The sequence below is a fragment of the Labeo rohita genome, chromosome 8 (genome assembly GCF_022985175.1).
Source record: "Labeo rohita strain BAU-BD-2019 chromosome 8, IGBB_LRoh.1.0, whole genome shotgun sequence".
NCBI classification, from domain to species: domain Eukaryota; kingdom Metazoa; phylum Chordata; class Actinopteri; order Cypriniformes; family Cyprinidae; genus Labeo; species Labeo rohita.
Window position 1 is genome coordinate 27,654,485 of NC_066876.1, and position 12,895 is coordinate 27,667,379.

The 12,895-nt window shown below is 37.2% G+C and overlaps 1 protein-coding gene across 2 annotated transcripts in view; it reads left to right on the plus strand.

The window, feature by feature from the left end:
• The window catches only part of kcnn1b (potassium intermediate/small conductance calcium-activated channel, subfamily N, member 1b), a 57,143-nt gene that overhangs the window by 22,021 nt on the left and 22,227 nt on the right, over nt 1–12,895 (plus strand). For both annotated transcript variants that reach the window (XM_051117948.1, XM_051117949.1), the window contains exons 4-5: nt 7,519–7,614; nt 10,551–10,969. In XM_051117948.1, coding sequence (XP_050973905.1) covers nt 7,519–7,614; nt 10,551–10,969 — 515 coding nt within the window. The remainder of the gene's footprint in view (nt 1–7,518; nt 7,615–10,550; nt 10,970–12,895) is intronic.

Here is a 12,895-nt window from a genome sequence, read left to right on the forward strand (position 1 = left end):
ATTATACACTCAACCATATAGTGTATGAATTATATAAGGTTATTTTGTCATTCATAATCAGAGTCTGATAGCCCCTCCTCCTTCGCTACATAATTAAAGCTGCGACAGTTGAATGCATGAAGTGTTCAACATTTCACACTTTGTTTTTTCAGTTATTTAAGTGCATCATCTGGGTATTTAAAGTATTTTAAGTTCAGTGTGAGCACACTACTTGCACTATTTATACGACAAACCGTTATAGAATTGTGCATAAGTACGCAATTTGGGACGCACCTAATGATATTTTGAAGTTTTGAATGGCCTCAAAGAGCTTTTTGGACACTTAAAGAGATAGTCCACCCAAAAATAAACATTGTGTGATCATTTACTCACCCTCATGTTGTTCCAAACCTGCATTCATTTCCTCCTGCTGAAGAAGAAGATATTTAGTTGATGTTTTGAAAAATATTTTTGTCCATACAATCAGTGGGAGGCTAGGAACAAAACTGTTACCAAAATGTTTCATTAATATTTATTTTGTGTTCCACAGAAGTCATACAGGTTTGGAACGACATGTGGGTTAGTAAATTATGACAGAATTTATGTTTTTTAGTGGACTATCACACTCAAAAATGTCTGAATTTTATTTCAGTAGATGAAAAATATCTAAGTAGCAAGTAAAAAAAAACATTTGCAAACAACCTTAACTAGCTGGTAAAAGAAGCAGGGTAACCGCAGGTGTCGTTCATCACATTAACTATAATGTTCTAACATTCAACAACCAGAATGCGAAACAATATTTATAAGATTTATCATATGAAACCAGCATTGTTATTATTAACTAAAACTGAAACTACACTCTAAAAAATGCTGGGTTAAACACAGCACAACCTGGGTTATTTGGCACCCCACCGCTGGGTAAAAATTGGACAGAACACATGCTGTGTTATTTTTACCCATCTGGTTGGGTTAAATGTTTTTACCAAACATGCTGGGTTATTTTATTTAAGTCAACTATTGTTTTAAAATTATTATATTGCTGGTTTAAAATGGACTGGAACTAATGAAAAACACACACACACACACACACAGAATTACTAGAGGCAACAACAATAATCAAAAAGATGAACATTTATTATTAAGCAAGAACACAGACAAAATACAAGACAATTTGAATTTATTTAGGTGAATAAATGTAATACTATAAACAAATTATTAGTTTACAATGTTATGTAATTTTAAACTCATTTAACAAGCATTTAAAACATACATGTAACATTTAAAAGTAGCTTTTTAATTTTAGTGTATTCATCCCTTCTCTGTAATTGCTTTTTATCGAAATAGCGCTAATTCTTATACCGGTGTGTTGCCGAAATCTGAGCTGGTGAAGGGCTACTGTTCGGTGGGGTAACTGCGAACTTCAGACTGTGGCCTCACGTTTCACTTGTGACGTTAGCTGAAAGATGCCATGACTGACTCCATAACCTGCCCGTAAAGAAACAGTACTGAGATTACAGAACATATTTTAATATCAAACTAAATTAAACTCAGTACAATAACGAATAAAATCCATTTATTTTATGCAATGCAAAAGGCGTTTCCATTCTATCCAGCTGATTGACATCTCGTCCTTAGGTTGCGTTGCGTAAAATAATACAATTTACAACACAGTAAAAACTTTATAAATGAAATCAAATGTATAGAAACCTTTATTTTGCTAAAGAAGAGCACCAAATCATCCTCTCCTGTAGAGGACTCAAAAAGCCTGTGCTCTGACAGGTAAATCAGCAGCTTGGGTTGTTTCGTCAGAGACAGACTCAGCCCAGCGGTTGGGTAGAAAAAAATGACCCAACATTAAATGACCCAGCAGCTGAGTTACAGAAAAACTACCCAGCAAAATAAAATAACCCAATAAATGTCCCAACAAGTTGAATCCAGCATTTGGGTAAAAAAAAATAACCCAGCATTTTTTAAAGTGTAGTAAACAATTTTTTGGTTATTCAAATATAGTGGGAAAAAATAAGTCTTTAAAAAAATAAAAAACTTAAATGAAACTGAAATATCAATGTGAAATCAGTGGACCTGTCAGCATGACATCATAATAGAAATTGTAAAGGCACATAAATGATTTATTAGTAGCTGCAGACTCAGGTCTTTTATCAATACTTGTTCTTTTAGACTTAACTGCAGCATTCGATACCATCTCACACCCCATACTGTTAAGTAGATTGGAGTCCATTGGAATCACAGGTACAGCTCTGGCAGACCGTACTCAATTCGTACAACTTAAACAGTTTAAATCAAATCCTACACCTGTTACCACTGGTGTCCCACAGGGTTCTGTTCTGGGACCTCTTACTGTATGTTTATTATTTATCTTTTACCAGTTGGTTTTATTTTTAGGAAATATAGGGTTCAATTTTATTGTTATGCGGATGACACCAAATTGTTTTGCCTTCGTCTTTTCTTGGAAATGATGTCATTAATTTCTCACCCTCATGCCGTTCCAAACCTATAACAGCTTCGTTCATTTTCAGAACACAAATAATATTTTTGATGAAATCTGAGAGCTTTCTGACCCTGCGTAGACAGCAATGTAACTGACACGTTCAAGGCCCAGAAAGGTTGTAAGGACATTGTTAAAGTAGTCCATGTGACTTTTAACCTTAATTTGATAAAGCTACGAGAATACTTTTTGTGTTCAAAGAAAACAAAAAGAACTTCAAGTAAATTCTTCTGTGTCTATTTCAGCAATGTCTTTACTACCTTTCTGGGCCTTGAACGTGTCAGTTGTATTGCTGTCTATGTCTAAAGCTCTCGGATTTCATTAAAATATCTTAATTTGTGTTCTGAAGATGAGCAAAGGTCTTACAAGTTTGGAGCAACATGAGGGTGAGTAATTAATGACAGAATTTCCATTTTTAGGTCAACCTGCTTCACCAAGAAAACCCATTGTCTTGTAAAAATAGAATGGCTATGCTATCCACAAGTCAGACCAGCACTCAACAACATATACCAGCCTGAACCACCATTAAAATTCATGCATAAGATGGTCTTTTTCAACAGGGCAGTGATGTATCATATGTTAACCTCTGCTAGATTAGCTTTACACATCTTATTTCATCCTTAGCACTTTGATTCATACCATGTAATTAAATGCTGCAGCACATTGAAGTCCAAGAGTGATCTATTTATGACCGTTTAAATACGCTAAAGGATAAATTCATCATTGACATCAGCTACTTTGTGAGCACTTCCTTAATAGATAGAGGCATGAGAGAGCATCAATCAATGAAATCTTCATAGCATGCTCTTGATAATTACATCATGTCCAATTTTTTATATAAGTATTTGCACTTATATCGCAAGGTATAGCTTCTGTACAAAAAGGATGTGAATGAGCTAATAGGCCTTACCCTCAATTATTTCTTTACTTAATTATTTTAGGGGCCTTAAAGGGCTGAGCTATAGATAGTGCAGGAGATCTTCGCTTAGAATTGTACCTTTAAAAATGCAATTTCTGCCATAAAGAAAAGGTGACAATGGTATATTGTCACTAACGACATCTTAGCACAAAACAATAGGCCATCTGTCAGTGCAAAAATTGGTTCTGGGTTTGCTGGTCTTACAGTAGTTGGTTTGACCTTTAAAATCATTGTCTATAAGCTGTCATTCTCATAGGGTACTACAGTAAATCTGTTTGTTGATTATTTTGGCCTAAGTGAATCACTGGCCCTGAAGTTAGTTAGCCAGTCCCTCGAGTGGAGCTTTCTTTTTTTTTTTTTTTTACCTTCCCCTAAAGCATAGTTCGATGCCTTAGCCAGCACATCATGTTCCAGTGTATCAGCAGAGTCAGACAGGTTTAATGAGCTCCAATTGCACTGATCTTATAATGAGGATTGTCATCCAGAGAGAAAGAACAAGAGCTAAGATTGAGGGACAGAAACAGAGAGAGATGATTGTTGTTACTTCCTCTGTTAGTCATGATTGTGTGTGGGGGGGGGGAAAGTCGATATTATTATGGGTTTATTTTGTGTTGTAAAATCAGTATTGGCTACATCTGCTGGAATTAGTTAGGAAAACAAGTTATGTTTCCCACAGCCTTAACCAACTGGTTTAAGACTAGCTCAGGAGTGTCCAATCTTGTTCCCAGAGATCTGCTTACCTACAGAGTTCAGTTCCACCCTTGGTCAAACACAAGCACTCCTGAAGATTTCAAAAGTGATGATAAAGACAATATTTTTTTTTTTTTAGATAAATGCTGTTTTTCTGAACTTTCTGTTGATCAAAGAAACCTAAAAAACAACTCAGCAACTGTTTTCAACATAATAATAATAATAATAATAATAATAAATGTTTTTTGAGCAGCAAATCAGAATATTAGAACAATTTCTGAAGAATCATGTGACTGGAGTAATGATGCTAAAAATTCAGCTGTGAAATCACCGGAATAAATTACATTTTAAAATATAACAGTTATTTTAAATAGTAAAACATTTTAAAATTGTTTTTGCTGTACTTTGGATCAAATAAATGCAGGCTTGGTGAACAGAAAAGACTACTTTAAAAAACATTATTCTACTAATATTATATTGCAAAACACTTCTACTGCTAGGCGGGATGACACTCTTAAAAATAAAGGTGCTTCACGATGCCATAGATGAACCTTTTTTGTCTGAATGGTTCCATAAAGGACCTTTAACATCTGAAGAACCTTTCTGTTTCACAAAAGCTTCTTTGTGGCGAAAGAAGGTTCTTCAGATTATGAAAAGGTGAGAAAGAGATGGTTCTTTAAAGAACCTTTGACTGAATGGTTCTTTGTGGAACCAGAAATGGTTCTTCTATAGCAGGGGTGGCGAACTCCGGTCCTGGAGAGCCACAGCCCTGCAGAGTTCAGCTCCAACCCTAATTAAAACTCACCTGCCTGTAGCTTTCTAGTAACCCTTCAGACCTTGATTAGCTTGTTCAGGTGCATTTGATTAGGGTTGAAGCAAAACTATGCAGGGCTGCGGCTCTCCAGGACCGACGTTCGCCACCCCTGTTCTATAGCATCACTGTGAAGAACCTTTTAAAGCACCTTTATTTTTAAAAGTGTAAGGTTAGGGAGAGAATTGGTGGTATGGGTAAGTTTAAGGGTGGATTAAGGTGTAAGGAATGAATCAACAGTGTATCTATAAATGTAATTACAGAAATTAATTACAGATGTAATGACAAGCAGGTATTTCTAAAATATAAGTACAATGTAAAAACATGTATATACACAATAAATCCACTCTATCAAATGATTAATTTAAATGTAAGTACATAGTAGTTAAAGCCACCTAATATTAAGTGGGACCAAAAACTACAGCTACCACAAGAATGTGAGTTTACATGCCTGGCTATTCCGTTACGAAAAGTAACCATGGTTTTACTACAAATAAAACAAAAAAAATCATGTATATACTCTATCCACCTTTTGTTCAACACGGAAGTAAGCCTATGGGTGGGACATCCGCTACAGGGCTCCAGACTGCGACTAACGGTCACATTTGCAACCAAAAATATTAATTTGCGAGTGAAGTTTTTGCTGAGGTCGCCAGTGGCGACTATATAAATTATAGAATTATAGAAATTATAGAAATTATAGAAATAGAAATTTACCTCTTTCCTGATTGTTTTGCGATCACATTGTTTATGTTGAGGTTATAAACTGAGACTATGCGCATCAAAGTTAAAGTGGAAAAAATACTTTCAAACAGTCCTTATCTCTGCTGAACAGCAGCACTGATGCACACCTGCTAAATGCTGCTCCAGTTGTGCAGTAGAGATCGAAATGACAGAGGCAAGCAAAGTAAAAGTGCACAAAGGCAGTGTCTATTTCATGCACAACTTAAACAAACTACAACAGGTAAAGCTGTCAACTGTGTGGACATTAACAATATTATTAACAACTCTTGTTTATAATCGATACTATGGCTTGTTCTTATCAAGATTTTTAGTCTACAGCATGCTGTTATGTTAAAGCATAAACGGTGAACTATTTGCTTATTTGTAGTGCACTTGGCGTCCAGTAATCGCAGTAAGCTTTGTGCTCTGTTACCTTTTAATAAACAAAGTAGGCTATCAGTTTAAAATTATGCCAAAATCATAATTCGAACAATAAAGATGGCCAAACTCTTTAATTTGGCAGGAACGATCACTTTAGCGCCTCAGTTCAAGCAGCAAGTGAACCCATTATATCTTTCTCTTTACTACTGTAGAATGAAATGAATATGAATGAACATCAGAAAGTATTTTATAAGATAGCCTACAGTACAACTTACTGAAATGTCTCATGTAATCATTCAGTGTTTCAAACTGCGAAAAACGTGTAAAGCTTGTAAACAATGATGTAACAATAGATTTGTCCTCAGAATAACCGTTCTGCATCCATAAGCTCATCAGTCAGCTAGAAAAAAATAACTGTGAAAAGGAGTGTTTTGCTAAATTTATGCGCTATATTGCAATTTCATATTTTTACTTAACCTGTTGTCTACATGATAAGAAAGTGCAAGGAGCTAAAGATAAAACTCAATACCTCCTATTAAATTGCATGTTACTAAAGAAGGAAAACAGACTGGATGTGTCCATGACATGTAACAGCTTTTATAGGATGCATTGCGGAGGAGCCCAAACTCTTATGCTCTTATGCTTATGGTCCATGATATTGGCACAGATTCTGTGTAATAAACAATTCTTTGTGACTGTATATCGTTCTCAAGTTGGAAAAGACATTTAGTTCCCACTTTAAGTGAATTAGTTCCCAGGACATCTATAAGATGGATTAAAATGCTTATAAAGACAAGAAAAGATGAGACATATAAACATATGACAATATGACTGCAAAGTTAAAAAAAAAAAAAAAAAAAACGTGTTTATTCTGTGGCACCTAAAAAAATGAATTGGCGCCTAGTTTTGTTTCTTATAGGAGCCAACGGCTCCTTAATTAATTGTCTGGAGCCCTGCGCTATAGGGAAATAAAGAGAAGAAAAACAACATGCAGTAAACGGAAAAACTGTTTGCACTACAAACCGGTGTGCTTATAATTAAGATAAGACCTTAAAATAATATGGCAAGACACACCAAACTGCAATATCAAGCAGCCAAACAAGCTGTTTTGTACAGCTAAAAATAGCTGGACACGGATGAGAGATGAAACCGGAAGCCAGACCCATAAAATTTATAATGGCCGTGCCCGCTCTTATGGGAAAAATAAGGTGGATATAGATAGCTTTCATGCACCAGAAATAAAAAATAATGAATCCTAAAAAGTTCAAACTCCACAAACTGCTTCGTTTAGCACATGTACAAGACTCTTACACACATAAATGGTGTTTGTCTATCCCTTATAAATATATTTACTCTTGTGGATGACACTTTTATCCAAAGCAACATATAGTAGTTTCTTAGTATGCATGTTCTCGGAGAGTCAAATTCACAAAGTACAGCTGAGCTGCAAGAACATAAAAATGTAAACTAATGTTGTCGTTCTTATTGTTTTTTTCAATGTCTCTACAGGAATCCTCATATTCATTTGCACTGAAATGCCTTATTAGCCTCTCCACTGTAATTCTGCTCTGTCTGATCATTATGTACCACGCACGAGAGATTCAGGTAAGTAGCCGACTCAGCCTTGGAAGCCATAAACAAGAGCAGAGATTGAGACAGGAGCCTAAAAGATTACAGAGGAAGCACTTACACCAATTCGTAATGACTTATAGTAGCAGCAGAATGAAAACTTGCCCTGGCTTTTGTAATTCCTAATATCTGCATTTGGTGTCTGGGCTTTTTTACCTATCCATTAAGAGGTCTTTATAGAGAAGACACTGATTTTGATTAATGATGGTATTACAAGTGGGGCTTATGGCTAATAGGAGATGTAATTTAATACAGGCCTGTCAATCAGTTGCTTTCAGAGCATTATTTAATGACTTGGAACATCAGATGATGGTCGAATTACTGAATGGATGAACAATTTAAAAAAACGTTATTCCTAATTGCGGGTTGTGTACATTACAATCATTGAAACTAGAGAAATCCATATTATAGTCATAGTCAGACTGTTATTTATGTGTATGTGTGTGTATATATATATTACCAAAATAAGAGGGATCATACAAAATGCATGTTATTTTTTATCTAGTACTGACCTGAATATGATATTTCACATAAAAAACGTTTACATATAGTCCACAAGAGAAACAGTTGAATTAAAAAAATGACCCAGTTCAAAAGTTTACATACACTTGATTCTTAATACTGTGTTGTTACCTGAATGATCCACAGCTGTGTTTTGTTTTGTTTTTTGTTTAGTGATAGTTGTTCATGGGTCCCTTATTTGTCCTGAACAGTTAAACTGCCTGCTGTTCTTCAGAAAAATTCTTCAGGTCCCACAGATTCTTTGGTTTTTCTGCATTTTTATGTATTTAAACACTTTCCAACAATGACTGTATGATTTTGAGAGAGAGATCCATCTTTTCACACTGAGGACAACTGAGGGACTCATATGCAACTATTACAGAAAGTTCAGATGCTTACCGATGCTTCAGAAGGAAACAATACATTAAGAGCTGGGTTCATGTATGAAGAGTTCAGAGGCAAACCCAGCTAAATCGATCTGACGCATTTCTTTAAAATGAGCATTTCTTTCTGGCTACTTTGTATAGGTTTCTATGTAAGTACTGGTACTTCTGATTGGGCTGAGGCTGGAATTTAGCGAGTTTGAAATAAAAGTATTTGATGGACGTATAGTATGTGTCAGGAGCATTCACTCAGTGTCATCATCTCATTTTTGACCGAGATGGCTTTTAGCTGGTTTTGCATCTGAACTCTTCATATATACAGTGGCTTGCAAAAGTATTCGGCCCCCTTGAACTTTTCCACATTTTGTCACATTACAGCCACAAACATGAATCAATTTTATTGGAATTCCACGTGAAAGACCAATACAAAGTGGTGTACACGTGAGAAGTGGAACGAAAATCATACATGATTCCAAACATTTTTTACAAATAAAGAACTGAAAAGTGGGGTGTGCGTAATTATTCAGCCCCTGAGTCAATACTTTGTAGAACCACCTTTTGCTGCAATTACAGCTGCCAGTCTTTTAGGGTATGTCTCTACCAGCTTTGCACATCTAGAGACTGAAATTCTTGCCCATTCTTCTTTGCAAAACAGCTCCAGCTCAGTCACATTAGATGGACAGCATTTGTGAACAGCAGTTTTCAGATCTTGCCACAGATTCTCGATTGGATTTAGATCTGGACTTTGACTGGGCCATTCTAACACATGGATATGTTTTGTTTTAAACCATTCCATTGTTGCCCTGGCTTTATGTTTAGGGTCGTTGTCCTGCTGGAAGGTGAACCTCCGCCCCAGTCTCAAGTCTTTTGCAGACTCCAAGAGGTTTTCTTCCAAGATTGCCCTGTATTTGGCTCCATCCATCTTCCCATCAACTCTGACCAGCTTCCCTGTCCCTGCTGAAGAGAAGCACCCCCAGAGCATGATGCTGCCACCACCATATTTGACAGTGGGGATGGTGTGTTCAGAGTGATGTGCAGTGTTAGTTTTCCGCCACACATAGCGTTTTGCATTTTGGCCAAAAAGTTCCATTTTGGTCTCATCTGACCAGAGCACCTTCTTCCACATGTTTGCTGTGTCCCCCACATGGCTTGTGGCAAACTGCAAACGGGACTTCTTATGGTTTTCTTTTAACAATGGCTTTCCTCTTGCCACTCTTGCATAAAGGCCAACTTTGTGCAGTGCACGACTAATAGTTGTCCTATGGACAGATTCCCCCACCTGAGCTGTAGATCTCTGCAGCTCGTCCAGAGTCACCATGGGCCTCTTGGCTGCATTTCTGATCAGCGCTCTCCTTGTTCGGCCTGTGAGTTTAGGTGGACGGCCTTGTCTTGGTAGGTTTACAGTTGTGCCATACTCCTTCCATTTCTGAATGATCGCTTGAACAGTGCTCCGTGGGATGTTCAAGGCTTGGGAAATCTTTTTGTAGCCTAAGCCTGCTTTAAATTTCTCTATAACTTTTTCCCTGACCTGTCTGGTGTGTTCTTTGGACTTCATGGTGTTGTTGCTCCCAATATTCTCTTAGACAACCTCTGAGGCCGTCACAGGGCAGCTGTATTTGTACTGACATTAGATTACACACAGGTGCACTCTATTTAGTCATTAGCACTCATCAGGCAATGTCTATGGGCAACTGACTGCACTCAGACCAAAGGGGGCTGAATAATTACGCACACCCCACTTTTCAGTTCTTTATTTGTAAAAAATGTTTGGAATCATGTATGATTTTCGTTCCACTTCTCACGTGTACACCACTTTGTATTGTTCTTTCACGTGGAATTCCAATAAAATTGATTCATGTTTGTGGCTGTAATGTGACAAAATGTGGAAAAGTTCAAGGGGGCCGAATACTTTTGCAAGCCACTGTATATATAAATAAAAATTTTTGTTTTGTTTTTTTGCAGTGAAGATCAGTTCTGCTGCAGGACCCCTCAAGGCCTTAAAATTTGTTGTTTCTGTCTAACGTTTAGCTTTTCATGGTGGACAATGGAGCAGATGACTGGCGGATAGCCATGACGTACGAGCGTATCCTCTTCATCGTTTTGGAGCTGCTGGTGTGTGCCATCCACCCCATTCCAGGTCAGTACGTCTTCACCTGGACCGCCCGCCTGGCCTTCACCTACACGCCGTCTGTGGCGGATGCAGACGTGGACATCATCCTCTCCATCCCCATGTTCCTGCGGCTGTATCTGATTGGCCGGGTCATGCTCCTGCACAGTAAGCTCTTTACGGACGCCTCGTCACGCAGTATCGGAGCCCTCAATAAGATCAACTTTAACACACGCTTTGTCATGAAGACTTTGATGACTATCTGCCCAGGCACAGTCCTGCTGGTTTTCAGCATATCATCATGGATCATTGCTGCCTGGACTGTGCACGTCTGTGAGAGGTGAGATAAACCTTTGATTTCTTAAGAAACACTGTTTGTACCTGGAGTTGTAAAGGAATATTCCACCCAAAAATGAACTGAGCTCTCATGCTGATCCAAACCTAGATAACTTTCTTCCTTCTACAGTGTAAAAAAAGATTTTTGGTAACATTTTACAATTATGTTTTGTTAACATTAGTTAAAGGATTAGTTCACGTCCAGAATAAAAATGTACAGATAAGATTCCTGTCTTTCTTTCTTCAGCCAGAAAGAAATTAAGGTTTTTGAGGAAAACATTACAGGATTTTCCTCCATATAGTGAACTTCAAAGGGGATCGGTGAGTTGAAGGTATCTGCAATATCAGTGCAGTTTCAAAGGGCTCGAAGCTATCCCAGCCGAGGAATAAGTGTCTTATATAGCAAAACGATCTGTCATTTTCTAAAAAAAAATTAAACATTTATATACTTTTTTAACCACAAATGCTTGTCTAACAGTAGCTTTGTGTCCACGGCTTCACGCATTACATAATCAAGTTAGAAAGGTCACATGCGACAGAGGTGGAAATACCCAGTGTTTACAAAGCAAACGTGCAAAGAAAATCAAACGCCTTTTACAAAAAAGGTAAAACAACAATGTTGGACGATTTTGAAGTTGGAGGAGAAAATGAGGTGGAGTTTTTGCCCTATCCTACCTTTTTAAACCAGAGTACACAGACGAAGTGATTAAGTAATGCGTGAAGTCGCAGAGCTAGTGCCAGATGAGCATTTGTGGTTAAAAAGTATATAATTTATTTCTTTTTTTTTTTTTTTTTTTTAGAAAAGGTCGCTTTGCTGGATTATACCCTTATTCCACAGCTGGGATTGTGTAGAGCCCTTTGAAGCTGCACTGAAACTGCAATTTGGACCTTCAACCTATTGGGCACCATTGAAGTCCACTATATGGAGAAAAATCATGGATTGTTTTCCTCAAAAACATTCATTTCTTTTTGACTACAGAAAGAAAGACTTGAACATCTTGGATGACATGGGGATGAGTAAATGATCAGAAAACTGTAATTCTGAAGTGAACTAATCCTTTAACTTTAACTAGCAATGAACAATACATCTAACACATTTTAACAATGACAAATACTTCTAAAGCATTTATTAATCTTAGTCAATGTTGATTACAACATTTACTAATACATTATTCAAATAGAAGGTTGTATCTAATAATATTTTGTAGACGTGAGCTAACATAGACTAACAATGAACAGTTGTGTTTTTATTAAAGGGGTCATTGGATGCGAAGTTCACTTTTACATGTTGTTTGAATATTAATGTGTGTTGGCAGTGTATGTACAAATCTATCCTATAATGATAAAAATCCATGCAGTGTTTTTTATTAATCTGTAAAAATAATATCCCCTTTTTCAAATCGAGCCATTCTCAGATGTGGCGTCACCAACAGAGGCCACTCCCATGATAGTTGATTGACATGAGCGTTTTACCTCAGATCAGCTTTACATCAGCTGTAACAGGTGGAGCAGGGATGTAAGTTAGACAAGAATATCTCAGATTGAGGTGTTGTGTTGCTGGATGTAATAATGAACATGGTGGTCGTCATTTACTCCCCAAATCTGAGCCGCTGAAGATGCAGTGGATTACGTTTGTTTGTGAAGGGAATGCGCCTCCCGATCTACATATGTCCGTCTATGTTCGCGTGAATCATTCATGATCCAGCTTCACTTACAGCAGAAGTGAATATAAGCGTTTTTTTATGCATCTTTGCGATCGCCCTTTCCTAATAACATGCTTGTTAGCAAGTTTAGCGGCTAAACGTGGCTAAATGTGGCTAAAGTAAACATGCTCATCACTCCACAGAGAGAACAGAGGGGCAGGGCAAGCAGAGCTCATTAACATTTAAAGCAACCTCAACCAGAACAGGATGATTTTTGCAGAGCTGAT